Source organism: Euprymna scolopes, chromosome 27 (genome assembly GCF_053919585.1).
Source record: "Euprymna scolopes isolate OS-2025 chromosome 27, ASM5391958v1, whole genome shotgun sequence".
In the NCBI taxonomy this organism is placed as follows: domain Eukaryota; kingdom Metazoa; phylum Mollusca; class Cephalopoda; order Sepiida; family Sepiolidae; genus Euprymna; species Euprymna scolopes.
Window position 1 is genome coordinate 96,096,417 of NC_136508.1, and position 13,346 is coordinate 96,109,762.

Here is a 13,346-nt window from a genome sequence, read left to right on the forward strand (position 1 = left end):
ATAACAGATGAATGATTCCAGAATCACCACATTCTTTCACCTTTGAGGACATGAAAATTTTCCAATTTTTCAAGGTATAAATTTTGTATTTATTTTATGTCTAAATCAAAGAAAATCATCAAAAAATACCAAAGAATAGCATTAAAAGCTTTCGATTCGATAGGAAACATTAAAAATAACAGATGAATGATTCCAGAATCACCACATTCTTTCACCTTTGAGGACATGAAAATTTTCCAATTTTTCAAGGTATTAATTTTGTATTTATTTTATGTCTAAATCAAAGAAAATCATCAAAAAATACCAAAGAATAGCATTAAAAGCTTTCGATTCGATAGGAAACATTAAAAATAACAGATGAATGATTCCAGAATCACCACATTCTTTCACCTTTGAGGACATGAAAATTTTCCAATTTTTACAGGTATTAATTTTGTATTTATTTTATGTCTAAATCAAAGAAAATCATCAAAAAATACCAAAGAATAGCATTAAAAGCTTTCGATTCGATAGGAAACATTCAAAATAACAGATGAATGATTCCAGAATCACCACATTCTTTCACCTTTGAGGACATGAAAATTTTCCAATTTTTCAAGGTATTAATTTTGTATTTATTTTATGTCTAAATCAAAGAAAATCATCAAAAAATACCAAAGAATAGCATTAAAAGCTTTCGATTCGATAGGAAACATTAAAAATAACAGATGAATGATTCCAGAATCACCACATTCTTTCACCTTTGAGGACATGAAAATTTTCCAATTTTTCAAGGTATTAATTTTGTATTTATTTTATGTCTAAATCAAAGAAAATCATCAAAAAATACCAAAGAATAGCATTAAAAGCTTTCGATTCGATAGGAAACATTAAAAATAACAGATGAATGATTCCAGAATCACCACATTCTTTCACCTTTGAGGACATGAAAATTTTCCAATTTTTCAAGGTATTAATTTTGTATTTATTTTATGTCTAAATCAAAGAAAATCATCAAAAAATACCAAAGAATAGCATTAAAAGCTTTCGATTCGATAGGAAACATTAAAAATAACAGATGAATGATTCCAGAATCACCACATTCTTTCACCTTTGAGGACATGAAAATTTTCCAATTTTTACAGGTATTAATTTTGTATTTATTTTATGTCTAAATCAAAGAAAATCATCAAAAAATACCAAAGAATAGCATAAAAAGCTTTCGATTCGATAGGAAACATTAAAAATAACAGATGAATGATTCCAGAATCACCACATTCTTTCACCTTTGAGGACATGAAAATTTTCCAATTTTTCAAGGTATTAATTTTGTATTTATTTTATGTCTAAATCAAAGAAAATCATCAAAAAATACCAAAGAATAGCATTAAAAGCTTTCGATTCGATAGGAAACATTAAAAATAACAGATGAATGATTCCAGAATCACCACATTCTTTCACCTTTGAGGACATGAAAATTTTCCAATTTTTCAAGGTATTAATTTTGTATTTATTTTATGTCTAAATCAAAGAAAATCATCAAAAAATACCAAAGAATAGCATTAAAAGCTTTCGATTCGATAGGAAACATTAAAAATAACAGATGAATGATTCCAGAATCACCACATTCTTTCACCTTTGAGGACATGAAAATTTTCCAATTTTTCAAGGTATAAATTTTGTATTTATTTTATGTCTAAATCAAAGAAAATCATCAAAAAATACCAAAGAATAGCATTAAAAGCTTTCGATTCGATAGGAAACATTAAAAATAACAGATGAATGATTCCAGAATCACCACATTCTTTCACCTTTGAGGACATGAAAATTTTCCAATTTTTACAGGTATTAATTTTGTATTTATTTTATGTCTAAATCAAAGAAAATCACCCAAAAATACCAAAGAATAGCATTAAAAGCTTTCGATTCGATAGGAAACATTAAAAATAACAGATGAATGATTCCAGAATCACCACATTCTTTCACCTTTGAGGACATGAAAATTTTCCAATTTTTCAAGGTATTAATTTTGTATTTATTTTATGTCTAAATCAAAGAAAATCATCAAAAAATACCAAAGAATAGCATTAAAAGCTTTCGATTCGATAGGAAACATTAAAAATAACAGATGAATGATTCCAGAATCACCACATTCTTTCACCTTTGAGGACATGAAAATTTTCCAATTTTTCAAGGTATTAATTTTGTATTTATTTTATGTCTAAATCAAAGAAAATCATCAAAAAATACCAAAGAATAGCATTAAAAGCTTTCGATTCGATAGGAAACATTCAAAATAACAGATGAATGATTCCAGAATCACCACATTCTTTCACCTTTGAGGACATGAAAATTTTCCAATTTTTACAGGTATTAATTTTGTATTTATTTTATGTCTAAATCAAAGAAAATCATCAAAAAATACCAAAGAATAGCATTAAAAGCTTTCGATTCGATAGGAAACATTAAAAATAACAGATGAATGATTCCAGAATCACCACATTCTTTCACCTTTGAGGACATGAAAATTTTCCAATTTTTCAAGGTATTAATTTTGTATTTATTTTATGTCTAAATCAAAGAAAATCACCCAAAAATACCAAAGAATAGCATTAAAAGCTTTCGATTCGATAGGAAACATTAAAAATAACAGATGAATGATTCCAGAATCACCACATTCTTTCACCTTTGAGGACATGAAAATTTTCCAATTTTTCAAGGTATTAATTTTGTATTTATTTTATGCCTAAATCAAAGAAAATCATCAAAAAATACCAAAGAATAGCATTAAAAGCTTTCGATTCGATAGGAAACATTAAAAATAACAGATGAATGATTCCAGAATCACCACATTCTTTCACCTTTGAGGACATGAAAATTTTCCAATTTTTCAAGGTATTAATTTTGTATTTATTTTATGTCTTAATCAAAGAAAATCACCCAAAAATACCAAAGAATAGCATTAAAAGCTTTCGATTCGATAGGAAACATTAAAAATAACAGATGAATGATTCCAGAATCACCACATTCTTTCACCTTTGAGGACATGAAAATTTTCCAATTTTTACAGGTATTAATTTTGTATTTATTTTATGTCTAAATCAAAGAAAATCATCAAAAAATACCAAAGAATAGCATTAAAAGCTTTCGATTCGATAGGAAACATTAAAAATAACAGATGAATGATTCCAGAATCACCACATTCTTTCACCTTTGAGGACATGAAAATTTTCCAATTTTTCAAGGTATAAATTTTGTATTTATTTTATGTCTAAATCAAAGAAAATCATCAAAAAATACCAAAGAATAGCATTAAAAGCTTTCGATTCGATAGGAAACATTAAAAATAACAGATGAATGATTCCAGAATCACCACATTCTTTCACCTTTGAGGACATGAAAATTTTCCAATTTTTCAAGGTATTAATTTTGTATTTATTTTATGTCTAAATCAAAGAAAATCACCCAAAAATACCAAAGAATAGCATTAAAAGCTTTCGATTCGATAGGAAACATTAAAAATAACAGATGAATGATTCCAGAATCACCACATTCTTTCACCTTTGAGGACATGAAAATTTTCCAATTTTTCAAGGTATTAATTTTGTATTTATTTTATGTCTAAATCAAAGAAAATCATCAAAAAATACCAAAGAATAGCATTAAAAGCTTTCGATTCGATAGGAAACATTAAAAATAACAGATGAATGATTCCAGAATCACCACATTCTTTCACCTTTGAGGACATGAAAATTTTCCAATTTTTCAAGGTATTAATTTTGTATTTATTTTATGTCTAAATCAAAGAAAATCATCAAAAAATACCAAAGAATAGCATTAAAAGCTTTCGATTCGATAGGAAACATTAAAAATAACAGATGAATGATTCCAGAATCACCACATTCTTTCACCTTTGAGGACATGAAAATTTTCCAATTTTTCAAGGTATTAATTTTGTATTTATTTTATGTCTAAATCAAAGAAAATCATCAAAAAATACCAAAGAATAGCATTAAAAGCTTTCGATTCGATAGGAAACATTAAAAATAACAGATGAATGATTCCAGAATCACCACATTCTTTCACCTTTGAGGACATGAAAATTTTCCAATTTTTCAAGGTATAAATTTTGTATTTATTTTATGTCTAAATCAAAGAAAATCATCAAAAAATACCAAAGAATAGCATTAAAAGCTTTCGATTCGATAGGAAACATTAAAAATAACAGATGAATGATTCCAGAATCACCACATTCTTTCACCTTTGAGGACATGAAAATTTTCCAATTTTTCAAGGTATTAATTTTGTATTTATTTTATGTCTAAATCAAAGAAAATCATCAAAAAATACCAAAGAATAGCATTAAAAGCTTTCGATTCGATAGGAAACATTAAAAATAACAGATGAATGATTCCAGAATCACCACATTCTTTCACCTTTGAGGACATGAAAATTTTCCAATTTTTCAAGGTATTAATTTTGTATTTATTTTATGTCTAAATCAAAGAAAATCACCCAAAAATACCAAAGAATAGCATTAAAAGCTTTCGATTCGATAGGAAACATTAAAAATAACAGATGAATGATTCCAGAATCACCACATTCTTTCACCTTTGAGGACATGAAAATTTTCCAATTTTTACAGGTATTAATTTTGTATTTATTTTATGTCTAAATCAAAGAAAATCATCAAAAAATACCAAAGAATAGCATTAAAAGCTTTCGATTCGATAGGAAACATTAAAAATAACAGATGAATGATTCCAGAATCACCACATTCTTTCACCTTTGAGGACATGAAAATTTTCCAATTTTTCAAGGTATAAATTTTGTATTTATTTTATGTCTAAATCAAAGAAAATCATCAAAAAATACCAAAGAATAGCATTAAAAGCTTTCGATTCGATAGGAAACATTAAAAATAACAGATGAATGATTCCAGAATCACCACATTCTTTCACCTTTGAGGACATGAAAATTTTCCAATTTTTCAAGGTATTAATTTTGTATTTATTTTATGTCTAAATCAAAGAAAATCACCCAAAAATACCAAAGAATAGCATTAAAAGCTTTCGATTCGATAGGAAACATTAAAAATAACAGATGAATGATTCCAGAATCACCACATTCTTTCACCTTTGAGGACATGAAAATTTTCCAATTTTTCAAGGTATTAATTTTGTATTTATTTTATGTCTAAATCAAAGAAAATCATCAAAAAATACCAAAGAATAGCATTAAAAGCTTTCGATTCGATAGGAAACATTAAAAATAACAGATGAATGATTCCAGAATCACCACATTCTTTCACCTTTGAGGACATGAAAATTTTCCAATTTTTCAAGGTATTAATTTTGTATTTATTTTATGTCTAAATCAAAGAAAATCATCAAAAAATACCAAAGAATAGCATTAAAAGCTTTCGATTCGATAGGAAACATTAAAAATAACAGATGAATGATTCCAGAATCACCACATTCTTTCACCTTTGAGGACATGAAAATTTTCCAATTTTTCAAGGTATTAATTTTGTATTTATTTTATGTCTAAATCAAAGAAAATCATCAAAAAATACCAAAGAATAGTATTAAAAGCTTTCGATTCGATAGGAAACATTAAAAATAACAGATGAATGATTCCAGAATCACCACATTCTTTCACCTTTGAGGACATGAAAATTTTCCAATTTTTCAAGGTATAAATTTTGTATTTATTTTATGTCTAAATCAAAGAAAATCATCAAAAAATACCAAAGAATAGCATTAAAAGCTTTCGATTCGATAGGAAACATTAAAAATAACAGATGAATGATTCCAGAATCACCACATTCTTTCACCTTTGAGGACATGAAAATTTTCCAATTTTTCAAGGTATTAATTTTGTATTTATTTTATGTCTAAATCAAAGAAAATCACCCAAAAATACCAAAGAATAGCATTAAAAGCTTTCGATTCGATAGGAAACATTAAAAATAACAGATGAATGATTCCAGAATCACCACATTCTTTCACCTTTGAGGACATGAAAATTTTCCAATTTTTCAAGGTATTAATTTTGTATTTATTTTATGTCTAAATCAAAGAAAATCATCAAAAAATACCAAAGAATAGCATTAAAAGCTTTCGATTCGATAGGAAACATTAAAAATAACAGATGAATGATTCCAGAATCACCACATTCTTTCACCTTTGAGGACATGAAAATTTTCCAATTTTTCAAGGTATTAATTTTGTATTTATTTTATGTCTAAATCAAAGAAAATCATCAAAAAATACCAAAGAATAGCATTAAAAGCTTTCGATTCGATAGGAAACATTAAAAATAACAGATGAATGATTCCAGAATCACCACATTCTTTCACCTTTGAGGACATGAAAATTTTCCAATTTTTACAGGTATTAATTTTGTATTTATTTTATGTCTAAATCAAAGAAAATCATCAAAAAATACCAAAGAATAGCATTAAAAGCTTTCGATTCGATAGGAAACATTAAAAATAACAGATGAATGATTCCAGAATCACCACATTCTTTCACCTTTGAGGACATGAAAATTTTCCAATTTTTCAAGGTATTAATTTTGTATTTATTTTATGTCTAAATCAAAGAAAATCACCCAAAAATACCAAAGAATAGCATTAAAAGCTTTCGATTCGATAGGAAACATTAAAAATAACAGATGAATGATTCCAGAATCACCACATTCTTTCACCTTTGAGGACATGAAAATTTTCCAATTTTTCAAGGTATTAATTTTGTATTTATTTTATGTCTAAATCAAAGAAAATCATCAAAAAATACCAAAGAATAGCATTAAAAGCTTTCGATTCGATAGGAAACATTAAAAATAACAGATGAATGATTCCAGAATCACCACATTCTTTCACCTTTGAGGACATGAAAATTTTCCAATTTTTCAAGGTATTAATTTTGTATTTATTTTATGTCTTAATCAAAGAAAATCACCCAAAAATACCAAAGAATAGCATTAAAAGCTTTCGATTCGATAGGAAACATTAAAAATAACAGATGAATGATTCCAGAATCACCACATTCTTTCACCTTTGAGGACATGAAAATTTTCCAATTTTTACAGGTATTAATTTTGTATTTATTTTATGTCTAAATCAAAGAAAATCATCAAAAAATACCAAAGAATAGCATAAAAAGCTTTCGATTAGATAGGAAACATTAAAAATAACAGATGAATGATTCCAGAATCACCACATTCTTTCACCTTTGAGGACATGAAAATTTTCCAATTTTTCAAGGTATTAATTTTGTATTGATTTTATGTCTAAATCAAAGAAAATCATCAAAAAATACCAAAGAATAGCATAAAAAGCTTTCGATTAGATAGGAAACATTAAAAATAACAGATGAATGATTCCAGAATCACCACATTCTTTCACCTTTGAGGACATGAAAATTTTCCAATTTTTCAAGGTATTAATTTTGTATTGATTTTATGTCTAAATCAAAGAAAATCATCAAAAAATACCAAAGAATAGCATAAAAAGCTTTCGATTAGATAGGAAACATTAAAAATAACAGATGAATGATTCCAGAATCACCACATTCTTTCACCTTTGAGGACATGAAAATTTTCCAATTTTTCAAGGTATTAATTTTGTATTGATTTTATGTCTAAATCAAAGAAAATCATCAAAAAATACCAAAGAATAGCCTTAAAAGCTTACGATTAGATAGGAAACATTAAAAATAACAGATGAATGATTAAAGGTCACACTCATAAACAAAGGTCAAGGTCAAGGGTCAAGCCGGAAACGGTCAAAAAGCGTGAGATTTTTACCAAAAAGTCAAAAACTTATTGCGTACAAACATCAATGGCTTCTCCCCACCTCCCCCTCGTTCCCACAGGTCAACGTCACGTGTGCATAAAGGCCAAAGATCAGGGGTCAAGGTCACACTCAAAAACCAAGGTCAAGGGTCAAGCCGGAAACGGTCAAAAAGCGTGAGATTTTTACCAAAAAGTCAAAAACTTAGTGCGTACAAACATCAATGGCTTCCCCCCCGCCTTTGAACTATAAAGAACTCTGCACTTGATGAGTTTTCGTAATGTTTGGATATATTACTAATTTCGACATGACAATTAAATACTTAATATTGGTTTTGTCTTTAAACGACACTTAAAATCAAACAGCATTTTTGAAGTAGTTTTTAACAAACATACTTTCTTCTTTGTATCTTACTTCTAAATATCTCGATATTTTAGCTATGTTTCCGAATCTTTCTTCTAAGTATCTTGATATTTTAACAATAGATATATATATATATACATTTTAAATATATTTTCATATGGTTCCTAAAGGTAGATAACTCTTATTTTTATTATCTCTCTTGTAGGAGACTTTATATATATATATATATATATATATATATATATATATATTATATTTAAATATAAATTTCTAAGTATATTTTCATTAGGTTTCTTTAAGGGAGATAACTCTGACTTTTTAATTATCTCCCTTGATATTCATCTGGGAAGTTTTTCATGTTTTAACTTATTTTAAAGCGTTTATTTACTTCGGAACAAAACAAGTGTTGAGACTTAAAATAGAACAAGACCGAGATGATTGTCATGAGACCGTCGTCTCGGTGTATATCAGAAGAAAGCCCCAACCAACCTCGATACGAAGTTAATTTTCATGTCGAAATAGTAATATATCCAAAAATTACGAAAACTCATCGAGTGCAAAGTTCTGTAAAGTTCACAGTAATTTGTATGCTTGTTAAAACTACTCCAAAAATGGTAAGAGCTACTGCTTTCCTTAAAATATATATTCTGTTGAAAGGTTTCTAAATAGAGCATATAAGTATGCATTTATTATATTTAAGATTAGTATAAGCTTGATATTTCCTTTGGATATATTCCCTTGAGACACTGCTAAAAAGGTCTGAGTCTTTCATCATAAAGATTAGTAAAAGCTTGCTATTTCCCTGTCATATATTCCTTGGAGATGCCACTAAATAAAGCATATAAGTGTGTGTTTATTATTTATATTCATATTTCTATCCTAGCATATATTCTGTTGAAAGGTTTCTAAAGAGTTTATAAGTGTGCGCTTATACAAGTTTAGTAAAAGCCAGTTACTTCCATTGGATGTATTCAATTGAAATGCTTCGAAATAAAGCATGTATTTCCAATATATAGATGTATTCCATTGAAATGCCCCTAAATAGAGTGTATAAGTGTTCATTTATTATATTTAAGATTATTAAAAGCTAGTTATTTTCATTTGATACAGCCTATTAAAACGCCAATAAATAGATCCTATAAGGGTATGTTTATTCTTTTGAAGATTAGTAAAAGCTAGGATTTTCTTTTGGATATATTCCTTTGAAACACTGCTAAATGAAGGATATGTGTGTGCATTTATTATATTTAAGATTAGTAAGAGCTGCTTCTCCTTAGCAGTGTTTCAATGGAATGTGGCTAAGTGCGGATGTAAAAAACGTTTATCATATTTTATATTAGTAAAAAATAGTTATTTCCCTTTCAAAATGAGTTCAAATTTCAAATAAGGTGTTCGTTAATTTGAAAATTCCGCCAGAAATGTAGACCAAGACATAATATTGAAAGTAATTTCTTTTTAATATAAGAATATCTGTAAATATTTTAATTTACATTTTTTTTAAATGATTATTTACAGAAATATTGAATGTAACTTTTTTTAAATATAATAAAGTAAAATTAATCAAATAATCTGTTATCAAATTGTATAAATAAATAGAAAAGAACATAAAAGATTGTAAATTTAATATAGTTAAAAAATATTAATTTTTCACATAAATAAAATAGGTATTTTGTATCGAACTGGGGAACCGTTTGTTAGGAGTCTCGAAGCCAACCCTTTATTATTATTACGGGGGTACCGTGTTCGGACTCCAGCTACGCTCTGGCACACAGTTGCTGATTCTGTTTTGAATGTTACTTTTCACTGCCTTCGTTCAGGATTGAACTCGGCACCTTTGGGTAACTGTAAACTTTGATACAACGTTTAGGACCATTCGGCCATATGTCACTAGCTGGAGTCCGAACACGGTACCCCGTAATAATAATAAAGGGTTGGGTTCGAGACTCCTAACAAACGGTTCCCTAGTTCGATACAAAACACCTGATGAAGGCCGGAGGGCAAAACGGCCAGAACGTTGTGACTATAACAACCAAGATGAGGAAGTCAGTCCGACAATCTCAATAAATGAAAATAGACGTAATTAAACTACATGATATTACAGAATGAAAGCAGCAAGGGTCGTAATAGATTTAGTAAAGAAGATAATATTAACAGGGTTTTCAGATTCAATAAAGGAATGTACTTCATCTGGGTCTTCAAATTAACTAAAACAGTTTACTTCAGAGGACTTTCAAAACCAGAATTTGTTTGGATGAGTAAATACGCGATTTTGTCACATCTTGATTTTGTAGGTAAAGCTTCAACTCTCCCATTAACATAAGTATCAAGAAAAAGGGGAAGAAAAACAAGAACGCTGAAATCATTCATTTTTATCTTTTTATTCAAAATATACAATTCATAAAAAATGATAACAACTAAAATATTTAAACAGAAAATTAAATTACAACATTAAAAATTGTATTTTTCATTTACATGACTAATTTGGATGACAGCAATAGTTACTTGACTCCCCAAGGGAGCAGAGTTAGATACAAGTCCGGTTAATTTATAGTTCCTATTTACTGATCTTCACCAAACGGTTAAAAAGCATAGTAAACATTTATATTCTTTAGATATTAATATATGCATTATTACCCCAAAATAAAATATCAAAAGAAAAGGCTGAAATCAGTCATTGTTATCTTTTTTTTTATCGAAATATACAAATCATCAAAAAGAAATTATAATGAATAAAGTATTTAATCGAAAATTAAATTACGATTCTTTAAATTGTATTTTTCGTTTATGGTTGAACTTTTATGTGAATCATTTGGATTAGAGAAAACATTTTCTTTAAAAATGAACATGTGCTGCACCAATTCCTCAAACTAAAATGGCAAAAAGAAAACAAAAAAATCAAATACGAAACAGACACAGATCTCTGTATATATGTACGTATATATATAAATATATCTATCACATGTTGAACATTGCATGAAGAAAAAAATATTTTGTTTTGACTGAGAGTTTGGATAAAATGTAGCAAATTTATAATCAATGAATTTTGGATGTTTCCATATAATGAGAACATTAAACGGATGTGAGTGTTCAATGTCAAATAAAACCGAAATCGAATGGATTTCCCAACCAGCTTCCCCATATGTGTGTGTGTGCGCGCATGTGTGGAGAGGGGAGAACAAAAAAATTCTTCCAAAACAACTCCCAAATTTGCATTGAATTTCAGACTCCTTTATTTAATCCACAGGAGGTAGCATTATTTTGTTCAATTAGCCATAGCTGGGTAGAAGGTCTAAGCAATTTGCAAGTGTATTCTGAGTGTCGCTCACACTGAATTTTACTAAATACTTCATCCACTTAAAGGTTCAATATTCGATGCCGGTGTCACTTAAAATGCAATTGCTAATTAAGACTTCTACCTAGTCATGACTAACAAAATGAGAGCATGTTATCCAGGGAATCAAATAATGGTTCTATTTTAAATTCTGTGCAGATTTCTAAGTTCAACAGAAAGATTACTGAGTTCGATCAGATACATTTGAAGAAGGTCAGAGGTTATAATCAATGAAAACATGGAAATAACACTTCAATTGAGAACAGTAGTTCCAAGAATACAAATAATCAATCCTCATCTCAAAATTTCAGAATCATGAAATTGATTTCTCCCTAGAGATACGAATTATTAATTCAGAATCAAAAAACTTTCCTTCTAAAAACAATTCTGGTTGTAACTATGAAAGTCAAAATTAAGACAAAAATACTGAATCTGTATACAGAGGAAGAAAACAGAAAGTCATTTTTTTTTTTATGAATCATCTAACTTCCTTTACCCCAGTTATGAATCATTTGAAGTTTTAGTCTTCACAGTAAAATAAACGTCAAGAGAACTCTAAGAGGAAGAGAGAGAAAAACTGGAAAAAATTAGAAAAAGTGAGAAAGAAATAATAGTGATGAAAAAAAATTAAGCAGTTTGGCTGAAATCATAAAACAAAATTCTATTGACAAGCGAAAAACTCACATCCCTGACATTTTCACAACATTTCAGTTGATGTAACCTCCGACCTTCTTCAAATGTATCTTATCAAACTCAGCAATCTTTCTGTCAAACTTGAGATGTACAGAATTTCAAACCAAACTCTTTAATCCACAAGTGAAGCATGCTCACATTCTGTCAGAGTTCAACAGAAAAATTCCAGAAGTTGACAAGATACGTCCAAAGGTCGGAGGTACACCGACTTGAAAGCTGTGAGAATAACACTCAAACAGTAGTTTGAATAATCCAATTTATCAATCCTCATCTGAAAAACTCAGAAACATGAAATAATATATTCAAAATAAACAAAAAATGGAATATTTGGAATAATTTATTAGAAATTCACCATAATCTACCATAGAAGACGACTGAATCTTAAAATGCTTATCAGATTAGCTATTCCCTCCAAGCATGTGCATTACGGTAACTTTTAGATTAAAAAGTGTAAAAAGTGGTTGACTGTAGCATAAGTCGAGTGAAGATTGAACCCTATCCTTCAGCCCATTGGTGAACACTAACCATTATTAAAAGTTCACAGATCAAGGTATAAAGACATCAACGTCCGAATTAACAACGTTCAGCATGGTTTCATTGACCTACAACTCTGTGGCCTCATCCTGTGATAAGGCATAAAAGCTCAGATTTATCAGTCGATTATTCAGATGATCCTTCTTATTGAAAGTGCATGGGTCAGGATTTTGACATTTGAATTAACAATGCCTGCTATAGATGGAGAAAGTTCATATACTCTAATTAGGTAAAAGTCTAGCAGTTTATTTCTGTGTCAGAATTTATTTTCATCAGATTTAATTTAAAAATCATTTAAAAAAACAATAAAAGTTAAGGTTTTTAGTGGACCAGTACTTATCTTCCATTATATAGTTAAACATAATTGACAAAGACAAACCTCTTACACGATACAAGTTTGTCACCAATTAGACAACTCCCAACAAGGTTGCTCTCAATTCATAAACATAAGTCAAGCATTGTCCCATATGGTTACCCATCTAAGTAGTAACCAAAGCTAACATCACTTAACTTTGGTCAAGTAAGGAAAACTGGTGTATCTACTTAAAAAAAAATCTTTTAGTTAAACTTGATCGTATATTGACAAATAAAATTCAGTTGAAATGAGTTGATTGCATTGTAATAGTAAATGTACTGAATGACATAGAC

The 13,346-nt window shown here is 28.5% G+C and overlaps 1 protein-coding gene across 1 annotated transcript in view; it reads right to left on the bottom strand.

Annotated features, from left to right (window-relative positions):
• The window catches only part of LOC145248747 (uncharacterized), a 199,072-nt gene that overhangs the window by 78,323 nt on the left and 107,403 nt on the right, over positions 1–13,346 (bottom strand). The window contains exon 10 of the mRNA XM_080110392.1: positions 10,359–10,513. Coding sequence (XP_079966518.1) covers positions 10,359–10,513 — 155 coding nt within the window. The remainder of the gene's footprint in view (positions 1–10,358; positions 10,514–13,346) is intronic.